Below are 19457 nucleotides of genomic sequence, written 5' to 3' on the forward strand. Positions count from 1 at the left end.
CTTTGATACTTATGAATTTATTCATCAGCTTCAAATTTATAAGCTGGAACAGGTTGGAATTACAGGGAAAATCCTTAGATGGATAGAACGATAGATTCAGGGAAGGAGGCAGAGGGTTGTGATAAATGGTTATTCCTCAGATTGGGTTAATGTAAGAAGTGGGGTTCCCCAAGGATCAGTATTCGGACCACTGTTGTTTTTGATTTTCTTAACTGACATAGATGAAAGGATAGAGGACGTGATGTCTAAATTTGCAGATGATATAAAGATCGGTAGAGTAGTTAATGATCACTGCCAAGCAGAGCTTCTTCAGAGTGACCTAGATAAACTTTAGGGATGGTCAGAAAAGTGTCAGCTTAGCTTTAATCCAGCAAAGTGCAAGGCCTTACACCTGCAGAACAGTAACCCCAAAATAACTTATACACTTGATGGAGCTGAACTAAAGTCAGTAGTGAAAGAAAGGACTTGGGAGTTATGATATGGTCACACATGAAGCTCTCTGACTGTAGACAGGTTGCAAGGCCCATGGTGTCCTATTGATGATTTATCAAACATTAGCTAGTAGAGATAAGGATGTCATAAGCCCATTATACAAGTCTATAGTTAGACCACACTTGGAATACTGTGTTCAAGTATGGACACTGCACCTAAAAAAAAAAAGACATTAAGCTTCTTGAAAGGGTCCAAAGACAGGTAACTTGCCTGGTGAGATCGGCAAAAGGGGCATCCATACAAGGAAAGACTTCGATGTAGGTTGCACAGCTTGGAAACTAGGCACTTTAGAGGAGACTTGATTGAAATATTTAAGGCTCTGAGCGGCAAAAGTAAAATGAATGAGGGCAAAATTTAAGGTTATAAATGATTCTAGAACTAGGAGCCATAAATTCAAGTAATGTGGGGAGATGTTTTGACTGAATTGCAGGAAGTTTTATTTTAGCCAGTGAGTTATAAATTACTGGAATAAGTTACCTACATGGGTGGTAGAGGCTGACAGTCTGGGGAAATTCAAAGGTCAGCAGGATAGTTACCAATGGGAGGAGGGAAACACATAGGTTGCCATTTGCTTTTCTTTTATGATTATTGTTATTTTATTCCTTTTTCCCCTTTTCTTTTTGGCTGGTGCAGCATAAGTCTTAGGCTTCCTTGTACCATATGGCCATTACTAATCTATATATGTTCATAGGCCTTTGAGCAAACAGTAGTATGTTTGTGAAAGAAAGATGCTGTGATCAACAGAGTTTAAGATTTCCAACATGGATTGATAATAGGGTGCCACATAAGCAATCAGTCTAAATGTGATATTTCAATGGCAATGAAGATCTCTAGGTCAATGATTAGTGCACAAAATAAATCTGATCATGTGATCAGATTTATTTTGTGCATGTGAATGTAAATGTAGCAATCATGTGAATGTAGCAATGTATGGCATTTAATTTTTGGTTTTACCTGTTTTATTTGCAAAAATCAATTAACATCCAATGCTAGTATCTTTTACTAATAAAAGGAAACAAAGTTGGCCATTTAATGTAATACGAATTTAATCTCATAGATAAAACAATCTATGCATCTGAAAATATCCATAGGAATGATATGTTTGATCCTGGCTTAAAAACAAACAAAAATCAAAAACAAAAAAAATTTTAGAAATTACTCTGCAAGTGATGTAATCTGCAAATGGAAGCTGACAGAACTCTGTGAAGGATTGTCTTCTCAGAACACGGGTCAATATTGTTGCAGTGCACACAGGCCCTCAGTAACAGGATTGAAGCATGTCAGCACCAGTACAATGCATAGGACACTGCATGATATGGGTTACCATGCTCGTAACTCATACCATGCAGTGTCAGCAATCAAAAAGACACAATCATCTCAACTAATACCGGATGCCATCTAGTTTGGTGTAAAGGCTACCATTCTGGAACTGTAGATTAAGAAAGCTGTGCTTTGGAGTGTTGAGTCATGGTACACAGTTTACCAGTCTGATAGTCACATCTGGGTGTTGTGGATGTCCAGAGGAAAGCTACCTGCTGGACTGTATCATCCTGACAATGAAGTTTGGCAGGGCTGTTTTTCGTGGTTTGGGCTGAGACATTGTGGCAACACGTTGGGAAGGCCCATACCTGTATCAGCAGGACAACCTCCATGTCTTACTGCTCACATTAATGGTCTGACTTGCAGATATGAGCATAGTAAATTTGTACTGGCTAGACAAGAGCCTGACAATCCAATTCATCTCAGAGGTTCTGTACAGGATTTAGGCGTGCATGTGAGGAGACAGTGCTAAAAAAAAGAAACTTGTTGCTGCTCTGAAGCCAAATGGTGGAAAATATAGGAGGATATTTAAAAAACTGGTGGAGAAGAGTTTAAAAAACTAGAGGCTTTCATAAAGGCTAAACGTTTCATCACACAGTACTAGTTTTCGTGTAATTCGTAGGTTACTGGCAGATATACAAGTGTCTGGATATTAATGGAAGGACAGTGTGTGCATGTGTGACATGCAATATGGAATTATAAAAAATAAATTCATATTACAACTGATTTGAGAGATGAATGAAATCAGTGATGAGTGCATTTGTAGTCAGTGATTTTATTATCAAAATTGATGTTTAATTTAATTTAAGTTAAATACCACACTTCGCTGCATGCGGTCTCTCTCTCTCTCTCAACTAAAACTGTGTGGGGATGAAACTGAAGTTAACTCATGGCTGAAGTTAACTAATTCCCTCTGTCAAGGGAATCTACTTAGTGATAACACATACACCCCATTAGAAGTTACAGGATATTATTAAGAAGGAGCCTAAAACTGAACTGGTCCTGCTTAAAAATAGTGATTCTTATACTGAGAGACTGACAGTCATGATCGTGCTTTGGGTGTCAACTTGGAACATGTTCAGGAATAAATCTGAAAACTATTTTCAAAACAGGAAATAAACTGCTGACTAAAATTTGATGGAAAAGCTCCGAAGGCCACCAATTGCTGTCAAAAAGAAGTGGGGAAAAAACATAAATTCATAAGGCCTGGTGACTACTAAACCCACAGTCAAATTTTTAGCCATATAGTAAGTATCATGTGAATGTAGCAATGTATGGCATTTAATTTTTGGTTTTACCTGTTTTATTTGCAAAAATCAATTAACATCCAATGCTAGTATCTTTTACTAATAAAAGGAAACAAAGTTGGCCATTTAATGTAATACGAATTTAATCTCATAGATAAAACAATCTATGCATCTGAAAATATCCATAGGAATGATATGTTTGATCCTGGCTTAAAAACAAACAAAAATCAAAAACAAAAAAAATTTTAGAAATTACTCTGCAATTGTCATGTTACAATGAGTGCTGTTCTTATAAATTTTAAATTATTGATGACCACCAGAAGCTTTGTTGAAGCTTCCCAATACAGCATGCTTCCTCACATCAGTCAAATATCTGGGAACGAGACTATAGGTGTGAAGATGTACACTTCTGGAGCTCCTGCAAATGGATAGGTTTTCTTAGAAATTATATTTTTGATTAATTAGTGTATTAATTTGTGTTTTACAAATAGATTAAACAGATTTAGTAGCATTTGTTAGCTTATTTTTTAAATTTAGCTAGTGATTTTGTAAGTTAACTTGCCATTCATACCGTTATCGTACCGGTGTTTTGGTGGGAATATCGTAGCACGTTATCAGTAATGCAGAAGAATAGTAGGATTTTAATTGTAATAAATAAGTATTTTGAAGGTTAAAACACTTTTTGGGCATATATCTTTAGTATTTAGCCAAGGATATAACTAATTTAATATTGTGAACATTACGTTATAGCGTAACTTGACAGCATTATCTTGAACTTAACAACAGTTTGTCCATGTCTTTCTCTTTGATTTAGTATTGATAAAAAATTACAAATGATAATTTATCATTAATATTTATTTTTTTAAAATTATATTGATGTATATTTTTAAATTTATATTTTTGTTATATTGGCAAAGCAAAAAATGAAACAGACTGACATGCTACAAATAAGGGATAGGGATAGGGTGTATTAATACAATATGTCATTTATTGTGAAAAGCCCCAGTACTTTTCATTGTCCATTCTCTTTCTAAACTGCATGAGCACATAAATTCTCAGTTTCTCACTATCTGCTTTGTATAGCCTGGTGTGTACACATGAAACTTCGATTGAGTGGTTGATTCCTTGGGTGATTGATACCTAATAAATGGCCATTACACGTATAACCCTATCTATGCTTTTGCTTAAAAATGTTGTTTTCCAGCCAATTTTCAGATATTGTAAGTCTATTAAACTACAAATATCTTTCAGTTTCAGACTGTAAGATGACTGGATTCAAATATTAAATCATAATACATTGTTTCTCATGGGGGTTAATAGGTTAGTATAGGATAATTAGGTTAGTAACTTAGTATATCATATTTCTGTTGCAAGGTAAAGCACCTCACCACATATTTCACCAACAAATACAGCCCAACTGTGCAGAAGAGTCAGGGACCACTGTACTAAACACTTGGGATCACTGCTGTATACTAGTCAGATAGTAAAGCACAGATTGGCCAATGAAAGTGGGTAATCCTGGCTTGCATAATTTAAATTTATAATGAAAGCTAACAACAAAGTTTAGTTGTAAAATTTTTAATGCGTAATTTGTATCAAATTAAAGAATCAAAAGCATAAATATATATGATATTTACCATTTATACTTACATTATTTGACATCATAATAGTCAGTAGGGCTTTATTTTGAGAATTGATAGCGACGTTCAGTGTAGTAGCTTGAAAAAGGACCAATACAGAATGTAAAACTATTCTACTGAGTTAAGGGGGAAAATGCATTTTAAAAATTACATAAAAATGCTGCACTCATATCTGACATAAAATAATTATCTGTGATCTATTTCTCAAAAAAAAAAAAAAAAAAACCCATAGTAAATGTTCATTAAAAGGGGAGAAAAAACAGCAATCAAAGATAAAAAGTAATTTTTGTGTATGACATTACCGAATTCATATCCCATAAGACAAACATCTGATGGTGGGACATGATACTATGAACCACACAGTTTGCATTGAAATTAGCATATTTATTTACTGCAGATTAATAAGTTGATTTCATTTTATAAATTCTTAACAAGTAAAAATGAAACAGAACTACCATTACAGCTATATATCCAAAAAACTATAGGGTGGGTTGTTGTTGTTGTCGTTGTGGTGTTTTCTGGCACAAGAGCTACTTAGGCCATATTGCGCCTTATAGGGTGGGCTATAGAAAGTTATATAGTTGATAATAATTAAAGTTACAACAGCAAGGAGGTTTCTGATGGAAGTGTGTTGTCAATCACTTGAATAAGTTACTTCCTGAGACACTAAGTAGGATCTGACAAAGTCAAGGACAAATTGGATAATCACTTTTTAGCAAATTGTGATTGAATTAAGGTTTCTTTTTTAATTAATACTTACTGACGTACACACATTTAAATGTCAGTGCCATGAGCATTCAAAAAAATGGATTCACATCAAGGAGACTGCAATTCTCAGCACTACTGCTTAATTTTTCTAGATCTTGTTGCAGTAGCATAACATCATTACTGTCATTAACCACCCTTTGTATCGCTGCAAACTTGGACATCAAGCCTGATATACTTTCGTCAATATCATTAATAAATATAGAAAACAATGAGTGCAGCACCGAACCCTGGGGAATTTCAGTGATAACATTAGTCTATGAACAGCAGTATCAATTGATAACAATTCTGTCTTCTCCCACTCATCCCTTTAATCATAGCAGTAACTTGCCCTTATTGTCACAGTGCTCCAATTTGTACAGCAGTCTATTATGTGCAACAGTATCAAAAGCCTCACTGAAATCCAAGTATATGATATCAACATTATTTTTTCCATCTAGTTCCTTTGTTACTGCATCATAATATCAAATCAAATTGGTTAGACAAGATCGACTATTGACAAACCCATGCTGTGGATGAAGTATAACTGCACTCCTCTAGATGGTCCTACATTATCTCTTTAACCAGTGACTCCATTATTTTCCCTGGAAGAGAAGTTAAGCTAACAGGTCCATAATTACTCGTATCACTCTCTGATCTCCCCTTGTGAACTGACAATACATTTGCACATCTCCCGTCCACGGGGGACTTCCTCTGAATCCAAGGCTGCTTTCATAATTACGGCTAAGGGTTTCCTAACCTCCTTTGCTGCCTCCCTTAATATAATTGGATAGATCCCATCCACCCCAGGCACCTTTCTTACATTTAACTTCAGCAATTTCTCTTCCACTTTCCTGTAGAGTTGTTTAGCTGTGTCAATTTTTTTTAGGTGTATGAGCAGTTAAAAGTCTTCCTATATGGTCACTGTCTGCTAAATTTCTACCAGCATATGGTAGAGAATGCTCCTCTTAAACCACATCACATTATTTCTAATTTTCTTGTTTCAAAAGCAATTTTTTCCCTAGAATTCGGTAAAATTTGAAGTTCACGGTATTCCAGATTTGACATTCAGAAACCATGATAAATTATATGCACTTCAGACAAACTTCAACAAAAACACGTACTGAATAATTAACAAACTTTTACCTGTGTGTAGACACAGGTTGAAATTTGCATTCTGAAAATATTTATTGACTACAATAACTATATGCAGCATTTATTCACCTATACATAGCAGTAATCCCAGATTAAAGTACCAACTGTGCAGTACTATACTCAGGGTAGTGAAAATTGAAAAATAGCTGGAGGATAACTGTGCAGTCAGATATGAAGTTCTCTGAGCAGTGCAGACAGGCTGCCAGGATAGCACATGAGATCTTGTCAATGATATACAGGAATTTTGCTAGCAGGGATAAGGAGGTGATTATTCCATTGTACAAGGCTAGGTCACACCTTAAGTGCTGCATACAGGTCTGGAGGCCTCATTTTAGGAAGAATGTAGAGCTGCTGGAAAGGGTATAGAGAATGGCAATGAGATTGAAGGGAACAAAGGGGTGCTCTTATGAAAAAAGGCTTTAGTTCTGCAAATTGCAATGTCTGGAGACTAAGCACCTGCATGGTGATCTGACTGAGGTGTTTAAGGCTTTGAATGGATTGGGCAAGTTCAATGCTGATGGGATTCTTCTTCTTGCTTAGATTATGCACACGAGGGGATATAAATTCAAGCTGAGTAAAGATGGTTGCAGAATAGATGTGCAGAAATTTGCCTTTAAGCATTGGGTGGTTGATTGCTGGAACAAACTTCCATCTGACGTTGTGGAAATGGATTGCTTGAATAAATTCAAGGAAGAACTAGACAAACTGTCGAAGGGAATGGACAGGTGAAACAGGAAGGTTTTTTTTTTTTTTGGCTGTGTTGTATGAGCTTGCTTTCTTGCATCATTTTCCACTCCTAATACTAAACTCATTCATCAGAACTGCTGTATGACTGTTGATAAACTTACAGAAACTTTAAACATTTCAAGAAGAAATTCTCATGAATTTCAAGTGATAATTTGAACATGTACTAGACTGTTCAGCACAACACTTTGGATGCTTATGAACATTCAACACAATGAGTGGATTGCAATTTTCTGCAATCTCATAACAATATACCTCACAGTGATCCAATGTTCCTATAGGTCCATCATAGCCAGTAGGGCTTGCATAAAACCAAGAAATTTCAAAACCGAGTTTAACCGAAGTTTACTCATAAAACCGGTTTTAAAACCGATTTTCTCAGACTTAGGGAAAATAATTAAAAGCTTATAACACAGGTATTTATTTTATCTTGCGTAGATTGTACAAATCGTAATCAAATCTTTTAAACAAAATCTATCGCCTCATAAAGTAAAAAAAAATTAAAATGCTCCAAAAAAGTAACCAGCTTCAGATTATACAAAATTACAAATTGTATTCAAATCCTTTGAATAAAAACTATCTTCTCGTATAGTAAACAAAAAAATAATAAGCCCTATAATAATAATAATAATAATAAATAAATAAAAATAATGTAAAAAAAAAAAAAACAGCTTAAAGTATTTAAATATAAATACTTTACTATTTATTGCTCGGCTTTTTTCTGAAAATGATCCTTAAAAAAAAAAAAAACAGTATATTAAGCATTTTTCCTGATAGACTTGACCTTATTTTTGTGTTAAAGAGACCAGTGATCGAAAACACTCTCTCAGATTGGACACTTGTTGGTTTAACGGTCAGCAGTGCTCTATAAACTTTCTCCAGCTTTTCACTTCTACTGCTAGTTGCCTCCAAAATTTTAAATTCTTTGCTGATTTCCAATTCACTCGGATATTTTGAAGGCTCTTCAGTTAATCTCTTTATTACACTATCATACTCTCGCATGAGTGTATCTCCAACATCGGAACTAGACGAGTCTTTGTTTTCTCCTAAAAGAACAGTTCGTTTATTTTCAGTTTCTTCATTCAACGCTAAGACTCCTTCGGAATGTTTTGCAAATAATCTCTGATAAATCTCTTCAGCATGCTTTTTCCAAACTTGCTTACTTGGAAAATCAAAAGTTCTTGAACCTGAATCTTCTTTCCTAAACTTTTTTGGGTTGCGTAGATAGCTCAGCAAAGCCACATTTGGGCAATTTCGTCTTGCATTGTAACGCTGCAAAAGGCTTTGGTGAAACTTTAAAGCAAATGGGTTTTCTGCTGTATCAAGCTTAGCAAGCAGAAATTCTATTGAAGACTCTGCTTTAAGTAAGTCTGTATCTTCTGAGGTTATAGCCTTCAGAATCATTTCAACTGGTCGCAAAGTTTCACATAGCAATTCAAGTGTTTTCCAGTCATCGTCAGACACAGCTTCAGTTGACAGTACTGCACATAGAGCATTTGGAATGCAATTTTTCAATTTCAAAAATCTCTCAATCATATAGAATGTGCTATCCCATCTAGTCTTGCAATCTAATATAAGTTTATATTCTTTCCCATTAAATTTTGCTTTAACAAAATTTTGTAATATGTCATTTTTGGTAGGCAATTTTCGTAAAAGCTTGCAAATTTTTCTGACTTTGTTAATAGTTTGGGCAATATTGGCCATTGGATTGAAGAAATAAATGAGCTCATCGGTAAAGTCGGTTTGATAAAGCATGCCTTGCTGTCTTTCTTCAACTCCTTCATCATCACTACTTTCTTCATTATTATCATTTTCTTCATTGTCTTTGGGAGACTCAGACTGTGGCACCATAATTGTTTGCTTTTCCATAAAGTATTAGTATTAGTATTAGTAACGGCCGTATGGTGCAAGAAAGCCTATGGCTTATGCTGCACCAGCCACAAAAAAAAAAAAAAAAAAAAAAATCCGAACAAAACAATGATAAAAACAAAAAATAAATAAAATAAATAACTAAATAATAATAATTAATAAATAAAAAAAAAATAATAATAAAATGAAATAAAAAATAAATAAAAAGGAAATTAATCCTATCATCCTATGCGCTTCCCTTACCCGAAAGTACTATCCAGATGACCTTTGAATTTCCCCAAACTGTCCGCCTCTACCACCCATGAAGGCAACTTATTCCAGTAATTTATAACTCGCTGGCTAAAATAAAACTTCCTGCAGTCCAATCTAAACATTTCCCCCCGTAACTTGAATTTATGTCCCCTAGTTCTAGCATCATTTATAATCTTGAAAATTTTGTCCTCATTCATTTTACTGATGCCTCTCAGAGCCTTAAACACCTCAATCAAATCTCCTCTAAGGTGTCTAGTTTCCAAACTCTGCAACCCACATATTCGAAGTCTTTCTTCATAAGGACGCCCTTTTGCCGATCTCACCAGGCGAGTTACCCTTCTTTGCACCCTTTCAAGAAGCTCGATGTCTTTCTTTAGGTGCGGTCTCCATACTTGAACACAGTATTCCAAGTGTGGTCTAACATAAGCCTTATATAATGGGATTATCACGTCCCTATCTCTACTTGCAAAAGTTCGATAGATCATCGATAGGACACCATGGGCCTTCCTTGCAACCTGTTTACAATGCTCAGAGAATTTCATGTCTGACCGTATCGTAACACCCAAGTCCCTTTCCTCCAGTACTGGGTTTAGTTGAACTCCACCAAGTGAATAAGTTATTTTAGGATTACTGTTTCCCAGGTGTAATACCTTACACTTTGTTGGATTAAAGCACAGCTGCCATTTTTCTGACCATTCTTGAAGTCTATCTAGGTCTCTCTGAAGAAGCTCAGCTTGACAGTGATCATTAACTACTCTACCAATTTTAACATCATCTGCAAATTTAGACATCACGCCCTCTATCCCTTCATCAATGTCGTTTATGAAAATTAAAAACAACAGTGGTCCTAATACTGATCCTTGGGGAACCCCACTTCTTACATCAACCCAATCTGAGGAATAGCCATTTATCACAACCCTCTGCCTCTTGCCCTGAAGCCATCCTTCTATCCATCTAAGGATTTTCCCAGTGATTCCAACCTGTTCCAGCTTATAAAGCAACCGCTCATGTGGGACTGAGTCAAAAGCTTTGCTGAAATCTAAATAAACAATGTCGAAATTATTCCCTAAATCCAGCTCGTGAGTGACCCTTTCGAAATAGCGAACCAGATTTGTTAAACATGATTTTCCCTTTACAAAACCATGCTGAGTATCCTTGAGAATTTCAATTCGATCCAAATGATCCTGAATTCCACCCTTGATCATTGCCTCCATGATTTTCCCTACTACTGAAGTCAGACTGACAGGTCGATAATTTCCCACTTCACTTTTAGAGCCACCCTTATGTATGGGAGATACATTTGCACTTTTCCAATCCAAGGGAATCTCCCCAGTGTCTAGTGATGCTCGCATAATTAGCCTCAGTGGTTCAATGCACTCGCTTGCCGCCTCTCTTAAGATTATAGGGTATATTCCATCAACTCCAGGAGCCTTACAGGTCTGTAGGCTCGAAAGTTTTTTCATTAAATAATCTTGCGAAATTTCAATATCATTAATTACATATTTTTTAACTTCGCTCCCACAGTTTCCCATTGCTACAAAAGGCTTTTCATTTGTAAATATCGATGCAAAATAACTGTTGAGTTCATCTGCAACGGCAGCTGGTGTATTTATTACTATCCCCTTTCCCTTACGTAAAGGTCCGATCTGGTTTGTCCTGCTCTTCTTGGCATTTATATATGTGAAGAATTCTTTATCCCCCCTCTTTGCTCTGTTTGCTAGTGATTTCTCATAAACTGCCTTTGCCTGTCGAACCTTTTCTGTGGCTCTATTACACATCACCTTGTAGCTGTTATAGGTTTCAGTACTTTTTATTGCTCTGTAACTTTTCCATGCCACCTTTTTCTGCTCAAGTAATGTGGCAACTTCACTATTCATCCAACTTGGAACCCTTCTTGTGGAGTATTTTTTTAATGGTATATACGCATTCAAGGCATCTGTGATTAATGTTTTAAAAGCGTACCACAGTTCAATTGTATTCATTCTCTGCGCGATATCTACCCAGTTAATAGAGGCCATGTAGTACCTTAAGGCATCGTAATTTCCTTTTCTGAAATTAAAACCCATTCCTTTGCCTTTTACTTTTGCTACCTCTCTCGTCATCATCCACCGTAGAACTCCGTGATCACTTCCTGCTACTGGTTCCTCTACTGTCAGCCCTGTTATGTCATCTGATTCATGTGTGATGATGAGGTCTAGGATATTCTTTTCTCTAGTACTTTCCCTGACATGTTGATACAAATAACAGTCATCTAGTTGATTTAAAAATTTTGTTCCCCATGTCGAGTTTCCTTCCCATTTACTCCAATCAATTAGAGGCAAATTGAAATCACCCATAATTAGGCATTGACGCTTACTTGCCCATTCCATTTGCATGTAGAGGCTTTTGTCATAATCTTCACAATCACCTGGTCTGTAGATTACTCCTACTCGCATTATACCTTTGTTTCCAACTATCTCACACCATACAGACTCTATACTAGCATGTGAAATGTCTGAATCCGGGAAAGCTATCGTCGCACTCAGGCTGCTTCTGATAAGAAGCATTACCCCACCACCCCTTCTATCTACTCTATCCTTCCTAAATACATTATACAAGCCGTACTGAAACTCATCATCACCAATTTCCGGGTGGCACCACGTCTCTGTAAGCCCTATTATGTCGGCGTTACTTGTTTTAACCAGCAGTTCGAATTCGCTCATTTTATTGACGACACTTCTAACGTTACTGTATAAACAATTAAGATTTACTGTTCTTGTATATTTCACAACCCTAACACAACCCTTGAAGTTTTTTAGGCTCTCTTCCCTGATATTAGTTACCCGCTCACGTGAAACGTCTTTGCCCCCAGAACATCTAGATAATACGTCCAGTTGGGGTAACAGATAAGAACTCTTAAGGTATGTGCAAGAGTTACATTGACCAATATTATCTGATAAACGCGTGTCAGTATTACCCACATCCCCCCCTAACTAGCAGTTTCCCTGAGCCTTTAAGGTATCCTCAATAATACTGGCAAAAACTTTTGCACCACCTTTGTTTAAGTGTATCCCGTCTCTACAAAACAAATTCCTTCTACCTACAAGTGTGGGCCATGCTGATAGAAATTTACCCCCTAAAGCCTTGCAGATTCCTTCAAGTCTTGAGTTAATCCACAAGGCTCTTAACATATAATCCCTCCTATCGTGTCTGGGCAGAATTGCAGACACAGACATTATGGCCTAGCTCGCGACATTTCCTCAGCATGGTCCTGTATTTTTCCAACAAATCGTCAGATCGTGTACGTTTAATATCGTTTGTCCCCACATGAATAATAATATTTTCTTTACCCCCTTTAAAATCTGACAGTCTGTTGGTGACATCATCAATAGTTGCTCCCGGCAGACATACCCTGGTTCTGCTCCACCTATCTTTATTACAAAAAATATTCCCCGTTTCCCTGACAATGGAGTCTCCTAATAAAACAATGTCCTTTTTAACCAGGGTAGTTTGCACTTGGTTTTTCTGTTTTGAGGCTCGAATCGGGTGTGCATCACTTGGTAGATTGCTGGAGTTTTGAGTCCCTGACGAGCTCCCAGGAGCATTATTTTCGAGGGCAAGCACTCGTTTTTTCAGGGACTCAAATTGTTCCATCAGTGCACCAAATTGTGATTTAAGATCGGTGCACTCCTTACATCGATCACAAAGAAAAGAATCCCCAGGTAAGGTAGGATTAGTCACCAGGTCGACCCTGGAAAACATACCACAGGTTCCACAACGGATTAAATCATGACTCACCCGTAAATCGCCATCTGCTATTTCCGTGTGAGTCACGATACCCTGTGACGTGTTTAAGGCAGATCTCGTAACTACCATTATAAAATTAAATAAATATCAATGAAAGTAACTTTAAAAAATTATATCTATAATATTATTAAAATCAAACAGTTACAGGAAAACCTATAACAAGATAATCCAACAATATCTAAATAAATCAATTATTTAAAAGCACTATCCAAAAGTAAACCACTTAACTGAGGAGCCCTGTCTAAGCGCGTCCGCTCACCTCGAATGCCAACGTACTCTATAACTAGTACATCTATAACTGACAGATGTATACATTGTTGATGATTAGGCGTAATTTACTTGCCAAACTTAATCATCATTGCTGCTCCATCGGTGGTGCAGGCAACAATATCCTCATCCAAATTCAAACCAAATTCCTTCAAGTGTCCATTCACAACTTGCTCAGTTCTTCTGCTATCAAGTGAACCATTAATCTCAATAAGACCTAATGACCAATGATTGTCTTTTGAATGCACATTTATATTCATATACCTTTTATTTTGTATAGACGTATATTCATCTAGAGTCAATGAATACCGTGCACCCAAAACCAACGAATTTTTGAAATGCTGAATGAGTTCTTCTTTCTTAGTTTTATAATAATTCAGAACCATATTTTTAATTCCATTCACTGAGACTGGTAGTAATTTATCATATTTATTTCTCTGAATGTGAAGTCTTGATTGTATAAACTCACTCATGTAATTGAATTAAAAGAAAATCCATCTGAAGCAGCTAATTTTGAAATCTCTTCTTTCATAGATTTTTTAACGATAAAGTTTTTTAATGTTCTTACCATTTTTACGGGAGGTTCACTGTTATCTTGTTTAATGTCAATCTGATGCATTTTCTTTAAATGTAACATCAAAGATGATGTAGATCCTCCAGACGACTTCATTATCTTCTAACATTTTGAACATTGTGCTTCATCTTTGCTTTTTCGAGCAAAATAATTCCATACATTTGATTTCATCTCAGACATATTAAGAGTAATAAATATTAATTAGTAGGAATTTATATAACCGACAATTTTAAATAAAAATATTGAAGATAACAAAGGCACAATACTATGCATCACTTCCGCAAGCACTGAATGAAGAGTCTAAATGAGGCAAGTTTCAATTTTCACGAAGTAAATTTTTTATTTACTTGCAATTTTTTTTCCCCAATTAAATTTATTGTATTTTCAAAATTACATAAAATCTAAATTTGGTGAAGCTGCTTTTTGGAGAACACTTGATCGCAAATTTAATAGGAATAAAGAAGAAAAAACTTTCTATGATTGAAATTTGATGCAATATTCAGCGAATCTGTTTCTAGTGGGTAACCATCAATAAGGCACGTTCCATAACTTGCCCGGCGAACAAGATAGATGGAACGGAGAAATATTGAGCATTTTCTTTTACGCTACCGGTCCGACTCACTCAGTCGTAGATGAGTACACCTGCATCGTGCCATGATACAGGTGGGAAGATAAAAGGTACTGCTCCTAGATTTGGGCCACTTTCCCATGAGATTCGTACCTAAACATAAAATAAAATAAAATAAAAAACATAAAACAGTTGAACGATCCAGACAAACGAACAAACAAACAAAAGAAAATGTGCGTAACAAAAAACTATATTCGAGGGCTAACTAAAAAAATATTCGAATCCGGTTTTAGAAGCTCGGTTTCGGTTTTAACAACTCAATATGAAAACCGGGTTTAACCGGTTTATAAAACCGGTTTGCAAGCCCTAATAGCCAGGAATGAGACGTAGTGTTTTCTCTATGATCCATGAACAAGAAGTGAATCATAAACTTGGAAATAATAATAAATAAATCAACAAGGCAGGTTGAAAGGGAAAGTGACGTTGTAAGTTTTTTTTTTTTTTTTTACCATTACGGTACTGTGCATTATGAAGAGACAATTCAGCAAAAGCATCCAGAAGAAGAACGATAGGCAGGAAAATACTGGAAGTTGTTACATAACAACATATCTGGCATACCACTCAATTCTTGTACAACAAAAACTCATTACACATAATACTACTATGTTACCACATTTCACTTATCTGCCTACCTCCTGCTGTGTGATATTTTTCTTTTCTTGAAAATCAAACATAATGAGGCTATTAGATCTGCAGCAAGAAAAGGTTGTTGATACAATTCAAGATGACCTGTGCTATCCTGTCAGAACAGTTCTAAAACGACTACCAGCAATTGTACCACATTCACAAAAGTCCATTACTTCTGCAAAACAAAGGTTAGCATTAGTAGAGACATATGATGCAAGAAAGCAAGCTTATGCAGCATCAGCCAAAAAAAAAAAAAAAAAAAAATTCCACTTCACCCCTCCGTTCGTTTGAAATATCTGTCCAGCTGAGTCTTAAATTTATTTAGGCTATCAACTTCCACAACAGGGGGGGGGGGGGGAATGCAGCCCACCACTTTGAGACCACTGGTCTAACCTATACAGTACTCAGGATATGGCCTTGTATACAAAGGGATAATCACTTTCTTATCCCTGCTAGAAAAGCTCTTGCATATCATTAACAAAATAAATTGTTATTGGCAATCGCTTATTTTCTCAGTTGGGCTAATGAAATATAATAGGTTGAAAGTACAATGTCTGTGTGGACCAATGAAAGCAAGAGGTAATGAGAGGTGTGGATTTCACCTTTCAAATTATTCCTTAAAATTAGAGCTATGCTGTGTACTATATCTGGAAACTATACTAGGAAATAAATTACCTGAAACGTTGACTACCAAAGTCTAGGCACTAGTAGACAATGCCACAACACACATACATTGAGCATATAACACTTTATTTTACATAATCCAAAATGATGTAATAATAAAGAAAATCTATCCTGCAATTAATGAGAATGTAGGACCTGCATTAATTTAGAAATATCAGGTGGTAATGTAACTGTTATATCACCACCCCAATAGTGCTAAAAGAATGCATAAACAATTATTACACTGTGCTGCTGCTGTTATACTATAATTTATTTACAAAATAATAAGGTAAAGTAGGGTGAAGTACAGTCCTGTGCAAATTAATGTGAACAAAATTTGGTATACTGTCTTTTATCAACTTGTTAACAGCTATTTATAAATGTATTTTTATTGAAACTGCAAGGCTATTAATCCTTGGGATTGAGCACTGGCTCTTGAGATGGCTTAACAGAGTAGCTGAACACCTCTTTACTATCGTAAGGGCCTTTCTCTACTCAAACCTTAGTACTACATCCTGAATGCAGTAGACAATCAAAGAAATATACAAACACTTGCACAAATTTTGACAGGCAGATTAGATGTGCCAGCACTGTAAGATATTGCTAAACCTCATACCACAGCTACATGCACTGGTGGGGAAAATCTCCCACTTCATATAATCATCAACAGTATTGGCAGTCTTCAAAGATTCTCCCTGGAAAATACAACAGGAATGTTTAACACACTACAGATAGATGCAGTGAGGATGCGGCATACTGGAAAAAGATCTTCCAGAAATCTTATAAGTTTACACGAATACGAACTGGCTTGTAACACCTTACATCCTCCCATCCACAAATGCTTATCCAAGTTTAAGAACAAATATGAGAAGCCACTATTCCAAGCCTATCTTGTACAGCATTTTCAAAGAAAAAGTGGAAATTGACAGCAAATAAAATCGATCTGTGACAGAATAAGAGTGTGCTGCAAGCACCATGAGCTCAGAGTTCCTCCTTTAAGAAAAATAATGTTGGTAAATGGTAAACTATGCACCTGGTAGCTTTATGCATTTATTAACAGTTGTGTAAATATATTTTTAATATAACGTGTGTATTCTTAATGCGTAAACATATATTAAATATAAAATCTGTATATATTTTAGGAGGAGCCTACATGTTCAGCATGTGTAAACTGATGCATACAGTACTTCGTACCCCATAATGCAAATAGTACATTCCTGGCACATATCTGTGCCAGGGTGGTTTCTTTGCGGAAATAAATGGATGATCATGATGATGATAATAATAAAGAGGCATGGTAGCCCAGTGTTTATGATGTTGGCCTACCAACCCCGACAGATCTGAGTTTGAGTTCTACCCAGCCAAGAAGCTGATCCGTGAAATTGTCAAAGTGATGGCAGAAGCTGGAAGTGGCAACATCTGGTGCTGCTCCAGCTAACATCCACCACTAGATGCAAGCCTAAGCTGAACAGGATGGCCCTAATATGACAAGTTTTTCCCCCCCATAGCCAGATGAAGATGCCAAATAGAAGCATTGAACATACTGAACTAAGTGTGGTACAGGATAGTCACATGCATTCAAGCTTTAGACAGAGGGGTCAGTTCAAAAAGTTGGCAAGTCTCCCAGGGAAAACAGTGAAGCAAGCAGCACTGTACCCCTTATGCAACTTCAAGGAAAGGCTAAAACCATCTAGTCCAACCAACCAGAAGTGCTTCCAGTGTCACTCCACTAGTGACTACTTAGGAAGGAAAAAAACCAATGCATGAAGTGAATCATCAAAAGGAATAGATTCATCCTGAAAATATACTATGAAGTAGCCAAGATGAAGACTGATATGACCATATATGAGACCAAACTACACAACACATGGCCAGAATGATTCCTGACAGTTAGGGTCAATAAACAGTGAACAACCGAACAGAAACAGACCATCATTACAAAGAACATGATAGCTCTGGAAATCTTGTAAAAAAAGGAAGCAGAATGTGACTGGCCAACTACAAAAATAGAACAAATAAGGAAATCACCAAACCAAGACTAGAGGAGGAAAAGCAAGAAGTGCAATCTGGAGCAGTCGAGGTGGGAACAGACAAGGTTGCAATAACCAGGATAGAAGACGAGTGGAAGAAGGTGCTAGCAGAATTCAAGGGAACGGACCACACAAAGACCCAGACCATGCTGAAGCAGAGATCCAATAGAATCCTATGGCAAGTCACAGACCACTCAATTGATGAATAATACTAGATTACCTTCAACAACAATGAAGTAACGATGGACACAATCTGCAGTGCCATATAGTGCACTGCTGTAGCAGCCAATATGTTGGGACAATAATATGTTAATGTCCAAGTTTGCAGATGATACAAAGGTTGGCAGGGTTGTTAATGACAGTAATGACAATACGCTGCTGCTGCAACAGGATCTGGAAAAGTTGGGCAGATGGGGTGAGAGTTGGAAACTGAAGTTTAACACTGACAAATGCTACCCATATATAGTACTGACAAAGTACTACATATGGGTAGCAATAACCCCAGAGTAATATACCAACTGTGCGGTACTACACTCAGGGTAGTGGAGAATGAAAGACTTGGGAGTAATTGTGCAGTCAGATATGAAGTTGTTGGAGCAGTGCAGACAGGCTGCCAGAACAGTTTATGGGGCCTTGCCAATGATATACAGGAACTTTGCTAACATGGATAAGGAGATGATTATCTCATTGTATAAGGCATTCGTCAGGCCACACTTTAAGTACTGCACACAGGTCTGGAGGCCTCATTTTAGGAAGGATGTAGATCTGCTGGAATGAGTACAGAGAAGGGCAACGAAATTGTTAAAGTAAACAAATGGGTGCTCTTACCAAGAAAGCCTTAAGTTCTGTAAATTGCAGCATCTGGAGATTAAGCACCTGTGAGGAGATCTGACTGAGGAGTATAAGGCTTTGATGGTTTGAGGAAGCTCAATGCTAATGGGATTCTTCCTCTTGCTCAGATTACCCACCTGAGGGGCATAAATTCAAATTGAGGAAAGAAGCTGAAGAATAGATGTGCAGAAATATGCCTTTAGCCAGTGGGTGGTTGATTGCTGAAACAAACTTTCATCTGTTGTTGTGGAAGTAGACTGTTTAAATAAATTCAAGGAAGAACTAGACAAACTTTTGGAGTGAATGGATGGATGAAATTGGAATGTTTTTTTTTCTTCTTTTTTCTTTGGCTGATGCTGTAGCTTGCTTTCTTGCATCATATGCCTCTACTAATGCTAATGCCAAAATATTTTAGATATTCTAGGTTGAAAATTAAAATCAAAAGTGTTTCTTATTTGCTATTCAGTTATGGAAATTTTTGACCCTACCTTGTAAAAGAATAAGCTACCGTCCTTTTATATATTCTTATATTCTTTAATTTATCTCAACCCATGCGGCACTATTGGTTCTAATACCTTTTGTATTTGA

The 19457-nt window shown here is 36.5% G+C and overlaps 1 protein-coding gene across 1 annotated transcript in view; it reads right to left on the minus strand.

The window, feature by feature from the left end:
• Positions 1–19457, minus strand: part of LOC150089672 (transmembrane anterior posterior transformation protein 1 homolog) — a 309390-nt gene that overhangs the window by 84065 nt on the left and 205868 nt on the right. The window contains exon 8 of the mRNA XM_090389591.1: positions 4710–4807. Coding sequence (XP_090245717.1) covers positions 4710–4807 — 98 coding nt within the window. The remainder of the gene's footprint in view (positions 1–4709; positions 4808–19457) is intronic.

The sequence above is a fragment of the Mastigoproctus giganteus genome, chromosome 2 (assembly GCF_048544385.1).
Source record: "Mastigoproctus giganteus isolate SK-2022 chromosome 2, ASM4854438v1, whole genome shotgun sequence".
NCBI lineage: Eukaryota > Metazoa > Arthropoda > Arachnida > Uropygi > Thelyphonidae > Mastigoproctus > Mastigoproctus giganteus.